Raw genomic sequence first — 16365 nt, 5'->3', positions numbered from 1 at the left:
CTTTAAAAAGAAAAAAAGAAAAAAATCAGGGAGGGGGCAGCAGTCGCTGGAATTGTTGTTAACTTCTGTCACGTCTCAGAGAAAGTCCATCCAAAGGGTTAACTAGAGGGGCTGAGGGAGAACAGACACCTGGGACCTAACACCCAATTGGCAGTCTTTTGTAATATATAATTTGCCTAAAATTGCGCACTGAGCACAAGCTTTTGTTTTCTAATTGATTTACGGTTTGAGCCACTTTTACCTCATCCCCTACTGTCCTGCACGCAGTGCCAGCAAGTACATTACAGTGAGAAATGATAAATTACCATGCACTTGTGATGCTAATGCATCAAGAGTAAAAAACTGCATACTACATGGAGCTTCATGCATTAAGAGTGTCGCAAAGATAGAGCTATGCAAAAAATCATTTGTACCTTCTGAAATAACCGTTTGATAATTTCAATTTGTCTCGGAGACCAAATTGAACCTGAAGATTAGAATTTATGCTATTATGGCTTTCCATTTGTGAATTGGGACAAAGTTCTACAGAAAGTGTGTGAGTGTGGGCTTAAAGCTACCTCTATTTTTGAAACTTTTAGTAAGTTAACTGATCAGAAAAGTAACAGGTATTACAGCTTCTTAAAGCCTTTTTAAAATCTAAACGTTGTGCTTATTAGTGACAACTATAGTATGGTTCTCAAATGGCATTGCTCCACTTTTAGATGGGAGTATGTGTAGATGGCTTAATGCAGGTACTATCTAATTGATGTTTGTCACCAAAACTATTTAAATATTTTAATCTGTTTTATTTCGGAGGTGTGGTGCATCTTGTACTGAATAAAACCTTTACAGGTATCGAGGAAGAATTGAAAATCTTGTATGTATAATTTTTATTTGCATTGGTGAAATATATTAATAATACCCCAGAGAAAAGGAAAAATGTGGAAGTTGGTGAAACCTAATGTTCAATATGCTTATTGTCTGATTTCTTTCTCCCACCCTGCACCATGGGCTGGGTTTTGTTTTACCTTCACATACTCAGTCCACCTTAAATTTTTTATTTTTGTACGATGTCTGTGGGTTCCAGTCTTGAAATATGAAGAAACAGATTTATGGCGGCTGCTGGGCACAACAAATTAAGTTGACAGTGATGTATGAGAGCATAATAGCATGATGATCCCTCTGTAGCGCGGCTGGATGCCTCCTGCTTCATTTGGCTCTTGTTAGGATCTGTTAGGCAGCTAAATAATGAAATTCTGCTGACTGATTTCTGATTTCTCTTTTCTTTCTCTTTTCACCTTTTTCTGAAACTTGCATTTCCCAGACCCATCCTAATGCCAGCAAACTGCCCTTAAAGGATTCTTTCACTTATGATGACTACAGGTTGGTCTGCCTTTTAATTATCTTTTTTTCTTTTTTTTTAAATAGTGAACTGTGCGACCCTGGAAATGCTTCATTGGTGGGAAAGCCCTATTGTTATTGAAATGTAGGATTTGATACTAATATACTTTCTTAATGAAGAATAAAGTAAAATAAATATGCAGATTTTAATTGTTACAAAGGAATAGTCATTATGAGCAGTTAATTCAGCCAACTGGCACACATAGTCTGAGATTAGTAAGGTAATTCATTGTTTCTTAAGAAAATAATTCAGCTGATGTTACAGGAGGTTTGGGGTTTGGGTTTCGGGATTTTTTTTTTTCTTCTTTTTTATAAAAGGCTTTACCAGCACATAGTAGTAAAAACTAATGTACAGTGACTGTTGAACAGGAGAACTGGAGAACTTAAGCTGTACATGTGAAGCATGAGTGTCACTTGGAGGTGCTATAGGGGGTGACACAATTAAGATAAAAACAAGAATAATTAAGATAACAAGAGCTTTAATTCTGTTAAGTGATTAAAATAGCATGAATAAAAGGCATTCATGAGATCTTAGAGGGATTTTTTTTTTTTTTTAGCCTAGTTGTACGTCTATGAAAGTGGGATTTCCAAAGCATACCTCCTTCACTTACAGGGTCACAGAGGAACACGCCAACTTACATGTGAAGTGGTCTAAAATTTTGCAGATAAAGTACAAGAATTAAAAATAAACATATTGCTATTATATTTCAAACAGTGTTTGCATATCAGAATTATCCACAATTTTAACTTGCTTTTTTAGAAATTAAGTGGATTTCAGTTTGACGGTATCTTTCTAAGCAATCTCTAGTCCTTCTGAAAGTCTAATTCTGTATATTAAATACTTGTTAGTAGTGGAGTCAGTGGGAGTTAAAATTATTTTGACCTTCTCCTGGTGGTGTTCCTTTTTTTCTTCCTCATTCCCCCTCCCCCCTTCCCAAAAACCCACAACAAATATATGTATTAAGGCCAGAAGATAGTGAAACTAAGATTATTCTTTACCTCTGGCATTTAATATTCATTTCTGTCTGAAATAAAATAAAAATGAAATTTTAGAAAATACTGAAATGTTAAGCTTTTCTGAGCATTCTTAAGTTTGAATGGGTAGCTGGCGTTTCCTTTGCTTAACCTGAGTTAGAAGGAATTTGAATGACGTCTGTCTGCTAAACTGTTATGCTTTCGTCATTCTTTTTACCTGGATATCTGTTTGGGATACTGGGGCTTTTTTTCCTCTTTATTCTGTTAAGCAGAAAATTTAGCAATACTGATCTAAGCCAAAAGTTCGCAAACTGAAGAGACACGCTTACCAAAATATCATGCATGTGTCAGGTGATGACACTGGTTTTCAGTACATGCAGTACATCAGCTTTTTAGGGAGTGAGGGGAAAAATACCTCCTGGCTCTTACTGGAGTCTGCACGTAGAGGAGAGCTACTGCTGCCAAGCAGTAGCTGTGAACTACTGTGAAGCCTGCAGGAATAGCTGACCCCAGGTTTGGGATGTGTGGTGAGAGGTATGTGTGCATTGAAGGCTTGGGGAAGCAGAAGGTGACATGGGAGTGGGTCCTGGTTGAGGTAATGGAAGGTATGAAGGTTCTGTTGCAAAGAGTGCAGAAGAGGGGTGGGATTTCAATCCTGATTTGGGAATTGATCTGTGTGCATATCTTGGAAACCTAGGAGCTGCTGCTTCTCCTGCAAGTGGTATTGCCTTCTCCTGTTGCTCTAGTCACTGTGATCTTTAAGAAAACTAAGTTTGGGAACTCCCAACCTAAATGATTGCTTCAGGTTGGACTACAGCCAATCATATATTGATGTTTTGAACATTGACCATCTAATGGTTTTAATTTTTGTAGATGGGCGGTTTCCTCTGTTATGACAAGACAGAACCAGATTCCAACAGAAGATGGTTCCAGAGTTACATTGGCTCTAATACCTTTATGGGACATGTGTAATCATACTAATGGACTGGTAAGGATTTCTTCAGTGTTGCTGAAAGGCTTTAGGGCTTAAGTATTAAGCCTTTCAACTGCTGTAAAACAGTTTAATAACTCTTTTCCTTATGCTTCTTAACACAGGTATTTTATCTTCTCAAGTGACCCTAAAAAACTAATATCTGAAAGAAAGATTTGTCGTTTCTTAAATGTCTTATGATAGCTTTTTCAGGGAGAACTTCTTCATCTAGAGAAAACCACAGAAGTGATTGCATACTTGCATACAGTTATATCTCATATACATCTAATGTGCCTTTAAAAGTTTTCAGTTACATGATACCTTTTTTCCAGCCAAGTTTGAATATTCTTCTGACATGGAGTTGTGTTTCTGCCGGGCTGAAAAAGATTCACAATACTGGACAGATTTGTTCTGAGAATAGGAAAGCAGACAATGATGGAGGTTGCCTCTTGTAGCTACCACTAGGGAAAGTGCTTAGAAATTTGCAACTAAGAAATACTGCCTGCTTTCCTAACCATGCCCGAAGAGCCTTGTTATGGAGACAGCAACAACAAGAACAAAGCCTAGTTCAACAAAAACAGTACATCTGTTACTACATCAAAGAAACAAAATGCAAAAATACTACTTTAGGGCATATTAAACATTTAAAAGGTGACATGTATATAGAAAGTCAGACCTGCTGACATTTTGGCTTACGTGAGTTAGTTCAGAAGATGAGGTCTTGATTTTGTTAACAGGCTAGTTAATGTTGAAGTGAGGAAATAGAAACCCGTAAGAGGATGGTTTATCAATGTTACTTAGCCAGTTTCATGTACGCTTCAGAATTCATGCCCTCTAATTGTAAGCAGTGAATATGACCATACTATTCAAGTAATCTGGTTCTTTTGTGGGAGAGTTGACCTGAATGTTAGGACAGCAGCATGTGTTAGTATTTTTGGTATAAAAAAAAGCCTGGTTTAAATGAACAAATTGTAAAGCAAGTTGGTTTTCACTTGACATTTAGCTTTTATTGTTACTATGACTGTACCAAATACAGCATGGTACGCTAGGCTACAAAGTTGCAAGTGTTTGGGGTTTTTTATTCATTTATTTTTCTCTATTAAAAGGTGATTACATGTTGTTCTTTAACAGTGATTCTTGCCTTTCACTATTTGTTATACAATCTCATAACTTCAATTTAGCAATAAAGCTTGTATGAGAGTCTCCAATGTAAAGAAAATTGCTTAAAATTCAGAAATGTATATTTTTGTAATATAAGTCTTAGCTGCAAGTATCAGTACTTCCTGTACCCTTTTCCTGCTGGGCATCTATTTCAGATGCTTTTGCAGAGACTTGTCTGTATTCATTAGACAATTCGTAATGAATGCCTTCAAAGTTGGGATTAGAGGAAAGAGGAAGAGAATTAAGGTTCTGGGAGGGAAAAAATTAAGTAGCCTATATTAAAAGAGCAGCTAGTTACGTTGTTTTAAACATTCAAACTTCCATTTAAATTGATAAAATAATTTTTATTTTCATTATGCTCTTTAACAATGGGTTTGATATGGAGCCAGCCTCTGGAGCCAAACCTGCTAGTGCAGTAGTATGTCAGGGTTGGAAGCATTTTTTAATGCTGAAGTGTATCCTAAAGGGTAGTGGGGTGGTGGGGGTGCTGAAATTAAACATTTTGTATGTATATACAGACTTACTCATTTGTTTCATATTTCTACAGAAACTAGTTTAGATGGTTATAGATTTAAGAAGGAGAGACAACTGTTATATTGATAATGGGCTAAGAAAAGCTACTAAACCTATTTCTGTTGTGTGTCAGTTTCTTTGAAATAGGGAGAAAAACTGCTAAGATAACTGTAAGCTGTCTGTATTGTAGTTTATATTATTGTAGAGTGAGATGAGGGTGGGTTCTGCTCTAATCATAGTGCATCCCTTTAAAACACATGAAGGGAATTGTTCTTCATTGCAGGAAAGTAAGAAACAAAAGATGGCATTGTATGCGCTCCTGTCTAGTCTATTCCAAATGTAGTGCCGAAATACTTCTTGAGTCAATCAGCTACTACAGATCCCTGTTCTTGCTTTATTCCACAGGGCCCCTTTCCATGAGCCAGATAATAAAATGCTCTTTGGGTTTTAACTGGAGCTAGGTCCATCCAGCTTTTTCTTGCTTCTGACACTATTAATTAGATCAACCTGCCTCTAAGAACTTTATCAAAATGGTTGTCTTCATGCATTTCTCATTGTTATTCTTTAGTGGGATTGTATTCTGACAGTCAGAGGTTGATTACCAGTTCTGCCAAAGCTTTGAATAAGCTGCATTCTGCCTGTTGGGCTGGGTCCATCCTTAATCACTGACCAAGGAGACTACGGCATGCTTTATACACAACTTGAAATTCGTGTATCAGTCTGTTTCAGAAATAAAACTGAAGGGATGCAATTTGTCAGCTATCATGTGGGAAGAGAAGTAAACACCCTGTTAATTCTCTTACATGACTGCTATTAAAAGAAAGAGGAAATAAAGAGTCTAGCACTCCATTATGCTTTATAGAAAAGCCTTTCGGAAGCGCTGCTGGTTTTGGTTTTTTGGGTTGTTTTTGTTTTGTTTTGTTTTAAAAAGACAAAAATAAAAAACAATCCCAAAAATGAGCAGTACTCGAGTGAAGCATGCTTAAACTGACAGAATCCTTCTCTTAACATACTGGAATTTCCCCTGTCCTCGAAAGCCTCCTGTTCCACCGGCATTTCAGGAAACTGGAATGGAGTTTTCACATTCAGAAGTATTTAATTGAGTTTACACACTAAGAAAATTTCAGGACAGGTCAAGTGCTGTCAAGAGTTCCCTTTTTTGAATGGAAGTTGTGGTTTTTCCCAAGATGACTGTATTTGAACTCAGAAGGTACATTTGTCATAGCGAAGGTAAATCCTCTAGCACTTGCAACCCGCAATTCAGGGTTAGATAACCTTCTAAATGAGAGATCTTAATTAAAAATTGTTTAGTCCAGCATAGTGAATGTACAGGAATTTGTGTTCAAGTACTACAGCCTGTGTTTTGCAGTAGGCTGTATTGCACGACTCTTGTGTTCTCTTCTGATCTCAACATACCACAAACCCATTAATAGATCTGAAGTGATAGCGTCCGCATGCAGAGCAGTTCTGCAAGCCTGCACAGGGCCAGGCTGCCCGCGCTTGTGGCTGCCATTTTGGATTTGCTGCATCGTAGACAAGCTCCCCATGCTCACTTTGAAAGCACTGTTTGGGCTGACAAATGCATGCTTGATGATCCAAGCAGCGTAAAACTACTAACGTGTAAACCATCAACCAAGCTTTCAAAATAATCCATGGAGTTCTATCTTTGGACAAACTGCATCCAAGACAGGAATCAGGGTATACTGTCACTCACATATAAGTCAGTTTACAAACAAGTATGTTTTCATTTACAAAGGTTGAGAGAGAATCTTCAGCTCCTTCTAGGTTTTTCCCCAGGCACAGAGCATATTTTTCAATAAATTAGCTCTGTCAGTAGTGAATTCAGAATACCTACCATAAAAGTTGCTTCCTGATTGTTCAGCAGCTTATGGTCCATCCTGTGGCTGCATCTGCCTGCATCTTTGGTAATACTATTCAAGAACATGCTGTTTGTCACTTTTTTAAAGTATTACATTTTTAGGATAGCTTTACTTGTTAGTGTGACCACTGTACGGTTTTGTAATTTTTTTTGGAGAAGTACAGGTTTGTTAAGAGAATTTATCCTCTTCCATTGCCTGCTACCATCAAAAAAATCCTTTTAGCGTTTTAAGAGTATTACTTAACTTTAGATAAAGGGATTATTTGCAAGTAAATTATAATTCTCTGAAGATTGTATCCCCTGGAGATCCACAGTTATCTAATCCTTTTTCATTGAGAGATCAAAAATGCGCTGGCAGTTGAAGGATAAAGCACAGCATATAGAGCTGTCAGTGCCTTGCTCCCTTGGGCCTCATGGGAGTGACTGAAAACTCCAGAACTTTATAACAAGCTGCCGGCTGTAGCACGGGACTGTCTGTGGTCTATGGAGGGTACTTTCCTCAGAGCCTTCCATTCACTGCAGGTAAGTTATTTCGTCCCTTAGCTTTCTTAAATGCAGAGATTTTTTTTAAAAAAGAGATTGCTCAGGAATTGTAAAACAATTACTACCAGTTATATTATATTGTGCAGAGAAAGAAATGTATGCAATTGCTATTGTTAATATCTATTTCCAATAGGACAATGTTTTGTCAATGGTGGGGGAGATAAAGATAAAATGCTAACAGTGCTTTTGTTACTTTTTCCTTGCATAGATCACTACAGGCTACAATTTAGAAGATGATCGGTGTGAATGTGTAGCGCTTCAAGATTTCAAGGCTGGAGAACAGGTAGCGTGAACAATTATCTATATAATTGTTCTTTAATTAAGTTTTGGGACATTTGGTAACTCCCTACAAAATTTTAATAGCAGAGTGGTGTGGACTAAGCCCTGCTACATTTGAATTTTATTATGCTGCCCTAATTTTGTATGAAAGTGCTACCAAACTAAGTAAGTGCACATTTTTCAGAACAAAATATTTTCTGTTGCTTGGTAGACCCCAACTTTAGGAGAGTTTTGATTCCTATATTTTAGAGAACTAGTTGAAATATTTAATCACTGGTAAATGCACATACACAGACACTGAGTTTGGTATTCTGAATGAGATTAATAAAAGGTCATATCCAAGGGACCAAACATAAATGTATTTTAGATTTGGGGAGTCACTTTGTCTGCAATAGCAGATTGTAGTGTCTTTCTTAAAAATGTTGTTGGTTTATGTTTCTCATTAGTCTTCATTTAACAAGAGGTTAAATGCAGCATAGTTGCCAGTCATTTTACCCATGTTGCCATTCCCATGCTCAGTGAAAATGAGAAAGGACCTAAACATATACTTCTCCCCTTTTACACAGGCATGTACACATGTACCCCTTCATTCTGAAACAGAAAGTACCAAAGGGCAAGTCTTGCAAAAATGCATGGAACAGTTCAGAATCCAGTATTTTGTTCAGAACTGCTAAGAAAGGAGTGTTAAAACTAGTGATGCATTGAAGACGGTGGTTCCAGGAGTGTAGGAGATCTCTGGTTGGAGGGCTCCTGTGCTGTTTTAGCAGCCAGCCTAAGCCCTCAAGCGTAGTAGCACTCCGTTTTTCCTGCTGCTTGTGCAACTGCAGTCAGCATGGCCAGAAAAAGACTTTGTCTATGAAACATTCTGAAGTGTTTTGTAACTCAGTCTCTCAGTTACTACCTTTAGTGTGTTATTTTGCCAGTCTTACACTTAATAAACTCTTACACTTAATTATCTCTATCCCAGCTGAAACCAGGACAATAATATTTTGATTTTCACTTTTCTTATGTGTTGTTACCTTTTTTTTTAACAAAGATGTGTCTGAAAAATTTTTTAAAGTATGTCTTTCCAGAGGTATATTTATCCTCATTGCTATGCTGGGGTTTACAGTGATTGTATATTTTTTGTGTTGCTCTTAGAATTTGTTATGGTAGTCAGATATTTGCTGTTTTTTCCAATACTGGTATGTAGAGTTAAAAGGGGTCCACAGTTTTTCCAGAAGTGATCCAATTTATAATTTTCCACAGCTGGCAATGGATGTGTCATATAGCTGTTCTGGCTGCTCTCTCCATTTCAATTATAGAGGCTTCCTCTATTTCGATTTTATTTTATTAGTTTCACTTTGTCTGCTATTTATCAGATTTTTTTTTTTAATTTCTGTGCAAACTTTAACTGTTACCGACATCATTAAAGCACTTTAATTATATAATGCTTCAGTCTTTTAATATACTGTGCAGATATTATTTCTTACATGGAAGAGTGTATGATCCTTGCTTTTACTACTGAAAAATGTGAGGCAGCAGAAGTCCACAGAATCTTATCAAACACTGGCCTTGAATAAAGCAACTTTCTCGTTCTTCTTAATTGGCTTTTTTGTAAAACAGTCTTAGAGTGTAAGAGCGTACTGTATAATCTACACATGATATGTAACTTTTAGCTTAATATGAGATGTATCACAGTAGTTTTAAAACTTGAGAGGGTTAGCAACTGTCTCCTTAACCACTGCCTTAACATACCTAGGCAGGTCACTTATTCATTATACGAGTATGTTACAATATAATGTTTACTATAATTTAATAAAACGCTTAAGCATTTAGTGCTTAGGATAAATAGTTCTAATCTAAAATTGAAAACAAAGAAAGTAAATGGTATCATTAGTGTTGTTGAGCCCTTAAGAGAACACTGTGCCTTTCTCCGTCAGCTAGAGAGTAGTGAAGCTTACAAGTACCCAGAGCATTGCTATACCCTAAGGTTAAGAAGGGAGTTCTGTAACTGTTGAAACTTTTTTCTGATTGACAATTCTGTTACCAAACAGAAGGGGAAAAAATCCTCTTGATTCTGGAGAAGACAATTGCTACTCTGACCTCTTGTCCCATGTACTTCATACAGCCTAGCCCTGAATTAAACACTTTTTGCAGGTTATATTTAGGAACTTCTTTTTTAATGTGAATTAAAGTAACCTATTTGCTTTAGATAAAGAGTTCAGAGTATAACACAAAAATAAATACTGGCTGAACACAGATCAGATATCTCTGTATGATATACTTTGGTATATCCATGCTTTAAGGTAACATTAAAACAAAAGCAAAGTTGATCCATCAGCAGCGTAGGTTACTCTTTTGGGTGGACATATGGGGAGGAAAATAACCCCAGAAACACCGTTTCTTTTAATGGGCCCTCCTTGTTTCAGATTTTTTAGCCTTTAAAAGGCATAGGGTCTTTGAAAGCTTATTTCCATATACTGATATTTTATGACAGTGTGAGAAAACAAAGCATTTGTATTTTAAAGTATAGAATAAGAACCTTTTCTCTCCTTTCAAAGTCTCTGTTACATGGATATGTTTACATCTACCTCTGAAGTATATTGCCAGATTATATATGGCATTTGAATCGATACCAGAAAACAAAACGTGTTTCTTTATATAACCAAATATACCTTGTACTCAGAATAGTAACTCTTTCAGGAAATAACTTTCAAATTATGTCAGTTTTGTGAGCTGATCTTAAGCTTTTTTCCTGTCCCTTCACTTCTCTTTTCATCCTTCTAGATTTACATTTTTTATGGCACTCGGTCAAACGCTGAATTTGTGATCCACAGTGGTTTTTTCTTTGATAATAATTCACATGACAGAGTGAAAATAAAACTTGGCGTGAGTAAAAGTGACAGGCTGTATGCTATGAAGGCAGAGGTCTTAGCTCGTGCTGGTATCCCAACGTAAGTAAAACACAATGCCATGGTTTTTTTAAAACATTTCTAAATTATATAGTGTCCACTAGAGCATATATAAAGCTGTTCTGTGATAGTTTTCTTAGGTGTAATATTTCTCCTGTTGTGTAGCAAATTAAAGTTATTGTAATAATATTTACAGAAGTCCTCTGAGCTATATTATTGTCTAATTTGGACCATATATGAGGAAAAAAGCCTTTGCTTTAATAACCATTTGAACAAAAACAGAGCAAGGACTAATTTGAAGCAATCTGTGGTTTTTCTTTCTTTCCTATCCCTTGCAGACATACTACGATGCTCAGTATGTGAACCACAGCATTTTCCTTTAGTCTTTTCAGTCCAGAGGGTACTGTTAGGAGCAGCAGACGTGAAACATTGCATTTTCATGAATTTATTATGAAAGCCGTATAAAAATAATTGTAAGTGTAAAATTGTAGAGATAATTGTTCTTTTCAGATACAGGTTAGGAAGCTTTTCTTCAGTTTGAACTAGTATTACCTAATTTTTTAAAAGTTACTTTTGTAACAGTGCATTTGTTGTACACTTTAAAGTCTTTTATGTTGAAATAAGTTCAAAGGTGTGACAATAGAACTTGCATTTACTGTTGCTGTTTGATTGGGTTTTTTTATTAGTTCTAGTGTTTTTGCCTTGCACTCCACTGAGCCTCCGATCTCTGCCCAGCTTTTGGCTTTCCTTCGAGTGTTTTGTATGAGTGAAGGTAAGAGGTTTTATAAAGACAACCTAATTTATGTTTGTTTGGGGGGTTTTTTGTTTGTTTTTTTTAATGCAAGAACGTGATAGACATTTATATATAACGTTAAGCTAGAAGATCGGAAAAGTTGAGGTTGAAAAGGGATCTATAAGCTTGATTGAGAATAAGATTGAGAAATCTCAATAAGATTGAGAAACCCAATCTTTGGCCATGTTGTCTGAGGGAATATTTCAGTAACATAGGCTTTTCTGGAACTCCTAAAGCATGAGGTGATGCAATTTTTTTTTTTTTTTTTTTAATCTCCCACGCTGTTGTGAATGAGTGAGCTTTGGAGCTTGACCTTTAGTTCTTAAGTTTAAATATGGTTCACAGAACAAGATCATGTGAGACCTAGGGGTCCACAGAACAAGACCATGTGAGACCATGCTTAAAATCATAGCATATTAGGCATCACTGCTAGAATCATTTAGGTATGTAATTGGAATATTCTGCACTGTAGGAGAAATATGAAAGAGACATTTCAAAGTTGAGTATTTTCAATATTTTGGTAACTCATAATCTAAAACCAACTTACGTATTTGCAAACTGTCTTTGTAGTTGCTCTTATGTTAGGGGGTTTTATGGGGAAAATATATGTACAATTAATAAATATTCACCTAATTTGTGCATGTAAAATTTCTGATTAAATGTTTGTAATAGCTGCTTGCTGGTTAGATGCAGTTTTGGAGGTTATAGATGTGACAGTTTTTCATGACAGTGAGAGAATTCCCTTGCAGTTAGGGATGCTGTGCAGATGATGTGGATTTTAATACCAGTAGGAATACTGAAGTTGTTAAGTTTTTGCATGTGCTCTATTTGCTTTCTTTAATAAAAACAAACTACCTTATTCACTGCATCCTGTCATCCATCTTTTAGAACTTATTAAGAAATTAGAATAGAATAGGATAGTTCACTTGTAAGGGACCTACAATGATCATCTAGTCTAACTGCCTGACCACTTCGGGGAAGTAAATTCAAGTAAAGACAATTTTATGATGCTGATGAGGGGGTGAATTTTGGCTCAGAGAAGAGAACACAACTAGTAAACATCTTAATTGCATTACTCTGATATATGATTTTGCTTAGATTGTTCATATGTCTTAAATACTGTATAAGAAAACTGTTTATTGAGAAACTATATGCAAGTTGTTTGTGAAGTTTGTGATAGCTGCTTTGCAGGAGTGAAATCTGGTAATTAAAAGATTAATGGAATTCGTGTAATGTCAAGGAGCTGATTAAACATTTTCTACTCTGTGTGAGGTTCGTTTGATGTATGTCTTTTCTGACCAACTGCAGGTAGTTTCTGCTACTAAAAAAGATTACCAAAACAATAGGAAGAATAATTCCATTGCTATTTGCACGCTCTCTGGCCTGTTCCTTCTATTATCAAAAAGTTCTCTGAACTCTTTAAAGAATTACTCCCTTTTGTTTATTAAGTATTATACAAAACATTCCATCTCACTCTCACAGAGTTACGCTGTGTATGAGAGGCTATGATATATAAAGTATCTTTATTTCAGAGTGGAGCAGAAGGTCCATTTTCTGCTAACCTCAAGACTTCCAGTTGCCTCTTTGAGGAGAATCCTAGATATAACCAGCATATCTGATAATTCTTATTTGAGGAGAGGTTTTTTTTGTTAGCTGCTCAAAGCTATACTATTGAAAATAAATCTTTCTGCAGTTTGTCAACTGACAAAGTGAGTGATGAGATTGTTTTTAACAGACTGGTTTTATACTTATTGCAGAAGAGCTGAAGGAACACTTGATAGGCGAGCATGCCATTGACAAAATCTTCACTCTGGGGAACTCTGAGTTTCCCATTAGCTGGGACAATGAAGTTAAACTTTGGACATTCCTAGAAGCTAGAGCATCCCTTCTTTTGAAAACCTATAAAACAACTGTGGAGGTAAAATTATCATTATATGTAATTTAAATGTCTGAAACGTTTTGTATTATGATTGTAGGAAGAGATATTTTGTCCCCCATCTTGTCTTTACAAACTTTAATCTAAATGTTAGTACATAATTCATTCTGTACTTTTTAAAGTGTAGAAACAGATTTGCATTATCTAAGGAAAATCAAATAAGATTGCAAAAATGAAAATTTTGTTAATGTAATTTTGTTAATGTATTTTTTCTTTGATTCTCCAAATAGAGGCTACCTACTTTTTCTCTGCAAGTAAAATGGGGAATCAGTTTGAACTTGTTGTCTATTAATTGCATTCTCCAGACTGCAAAGAAATGTGCTATTATTGTGAGCATATAAGTGAACCTACATGTTTCATATATTTGAGAAGCCTCCTGACTTCCCTTGTGCAGGCTGGTCTATGTGGAGAAATTTTTGGCTTCTTTATGAATTGTTGACAAATTTTACTGGGACTCCATGCAGACCCCCTCATTCATATATGTCCATTTGGCTCAGCCTGAAGAACCTAGTGTCACTTACTGTTAACGCACAGAGAGAAAAGTTGATGGATTTTTTTTTTATTGTGTTGGTTATTACTAACAAACTTGCTTTTTCTTTTCTAACAGGATGATAAGTCCTTCTTGGAGACCCATGACCTTACTTCACATGCGATAATGGCTATCAAATTGCGCTTAGGTGAAAAAGAGATCTTGGAGAAAGCAGTAAAGAGTGCAGCTGCTAGCCGAGAGTATTATACCAAACAAATGGCAGATGGAGCTCCGCTTCCTAAATATGAAGAGAGCAATATTGCCTTGTTGGAGAACACTGTGGCAGACTCTAGACTCCCTCTTGTCTTGAGAAACCTAGAAGATGTGGAAGAGCAAGGGGACTTAAAGATTGATGAAGCTATTGATGCTGAAGTCACAGAGAATGGGTTTGTAAATGGTGAAAACTCTCTTTTTAATGGGACCAAATCAGAAAGTGAAAATCTAAATACGGAGAAAAGGAACAGAGAGACTGAAGATGCCAAAGAATCTTCTTCAGAAAGTACTGATGAGGTTAAAGAATAGTCCTAAAATTTTACTTTCTTGTGAAATTTAATTAGCTGAAGTTTATGAACAGTGCATTTATGTTGGTGTGTTTCTTTGTTAACATTTCTCTTTCTGCAGAGAAAAATGTTTTTGCTGCTTTATATAAAAATGAATTTTTAAGTTATTTAAAAGATTTAGCATCCCTTTTCAATTAAGATTGCCATCTTGCTTTCAGGCAAAAACTGGGGAAAGAGGTGCCTTTGGAAGATTTTGCAGCCCTTTGTTGAACCAAATGTATTTTCTTCCTGGGGAAGAATTAAGCTCTTCTATCTGCTTTTGTTGTTCTGTCACTCTGACTACCGAAATTAAAAGCTTGCTCTGCCTCCTGCCAAGAAAAGCAGAAGGCAGGACTGACTCGGTATTCAGCATGAAGGTGGGAGAGCAGTATAGCAGAAAACTGGATAAGAGGATCAGAAACTTGGGAGAGTGGAGGAAAACCTGTTTAAAATCAGGTATGCCAGTCCAGAAAAAGGTAAGGTGGCAACCTTATGATTGGTAGTTTTAAATGTTGATGAGAATCCAAATTGTATACACTTAAAGTGATCTCTGAAGATTTCAGTTTACTTTGTCTTTTGTTTACTGTATAAAAATGTCTCATCTTTCTTCTTCAGTCAGACTTAGGCTGCTACAATACAACATACACCAACTTTTAAAGGCAGACTTCTTTTTATTTCCAGGCAGTAGCTTTTATTTACAAGGTTGGCAGTGCTACTGGAGAGTTTGAAAGCAGATAGGCCAAGCCACAGCTTTAAACTGTACTGTTCAAAGTGAGGTCGCTTCACAGCTTCTTCAGGTTTTCACAACTAGCTAGAGATTTTCAAAGCTACACTTTTGACTAAACCATTATTAAAAGGAAAATATGATTAATATTCCTGTCTGCTACTCCTTCATTTCTGTGTCGTTGGATGTAACATTGGATGTGACATGGTTACCTGATCTTTACTCAACTTTGTCTTTTGGTTAAAATGTAATTGATGCTGTTTTCTTGAAGGAAACGGCAGGCAGGCTAATGTATTTTTGGCCCAAGTCCAGACCACAGCCAAGTCTGCAGTACGCTTTGCCATTTAGATTTTGTCTCCATCTGATGCATATTTCTTGGGATACCTCCACAAGTTAAGCAGGTCTACTGTCTCCAGCAGTTTTGGTCACCCTCGTACTATATATTAACTTCTAGATGGAAACAATACAATCCTAACACAGTGCAATATCAAAACAACGGTAATTCCAAGGCTTGACTTTGAAATTACTGGAGTATTGGGAGGAGAGGAGTGCGGAATATTTTTATTTTGTGGGTGAATGGAGAGGAGTATAAAGTGATTTTATTCTGTTCTCAATATTAAGGACTTTGTCTTTTACCTTTGCATCCTTAAGTTCAAGATAATGGATAGAATGGGCAAGCTTGGACAATTGTTTAAATCTCAATAGATGTTGCAACCTGCTCATCCAAGATCAGTTGCAGTGAAATGTCTTTTGGCAATATTCATAGTTCTATTACATTTTGCTTCTTTTATACTTCAACTTGTGTTTTTGCATAAATCTTTGGTGCAATACACATGATAAGTAGTGACTTTCTTTCAGGTTGTCATAGCAGTTTTGGTGTTCAGCTAGTATCAGTGCGGGGAAAATAGAAAAAATAGTTTTTTAAAAAATATTTCACTAAGAATGGCACATTGCCATTGCACCTTGGATATTGCTTCACCACTAACAAGATGCTGGACCAGTATTTTTGTAACTATATGCTGCCTTTGGTAGAATGTTATGAATTGCTGTCTTGACAGTTTAAATGTCATACAAAAGTCATTACATTTCGGTTTTTGTTAGGACCAATATTCCATTTCTGTTTCTGCCACTTACATTGCACAATATTGTACTAGATACTATGATACAATTCTGAAACTAGCCTTCCCTGAAAATTATAACTGTAATTCAGAATTTAAATGCTTTGATTCAATCTGATACACTGTATTTTG

At 36.2% G+C, this 16365-nt stretch overlaps 1 protein-coding gene across 1 annotated transcript; it reads left to right on the top strand.

Annotated features, from left to right (window-relative positions):
- Positions 1-1303: 1303 nt before the first annotated feature.
- SETD3 (SET domain containing 3) lies at positions 1304-14419 on the top strand (the record flags this gene model as incomplete). The annotated part of the gene is made up of 7 exons (XM_009587807.1): positions 1304-1362; positions 3229-3343; positions 7630-7704; positions 10470-10636; positions 11281-11366; positions 13145-13305; positions 13931-14419. Coding segments are annotated over 7 exons (1107 nt in total), but the record flags the coding sequence as incomplete, so codon positions are not given.
- Between the last annotated feature and the right edge of the window lie 1946 nt (positions 14420-16365).

This window comes from Fulmarus glacialis, unplaced genomic scaffold (assembly GCF_000690835.1).
Source record: "Fulmarus glacialis isolate BGI_N327 unplaced genomic scaffold, ASM69083v1 scaffold5501, whole genome shotgun sequence".
Classification (NCBI taxonomy): domain Eukaryota; kingdom Metazoa; phylum Chordata; class Aves; order Procellariiformes; family Procellariidae; genus Fulmarus; species Fulmarus glacialis.
The sequence above is the reverse complement of the archived record's forward strand: the minus strand, read 5'-3'. Positions and strand labels throughout refer to the sequence as shown.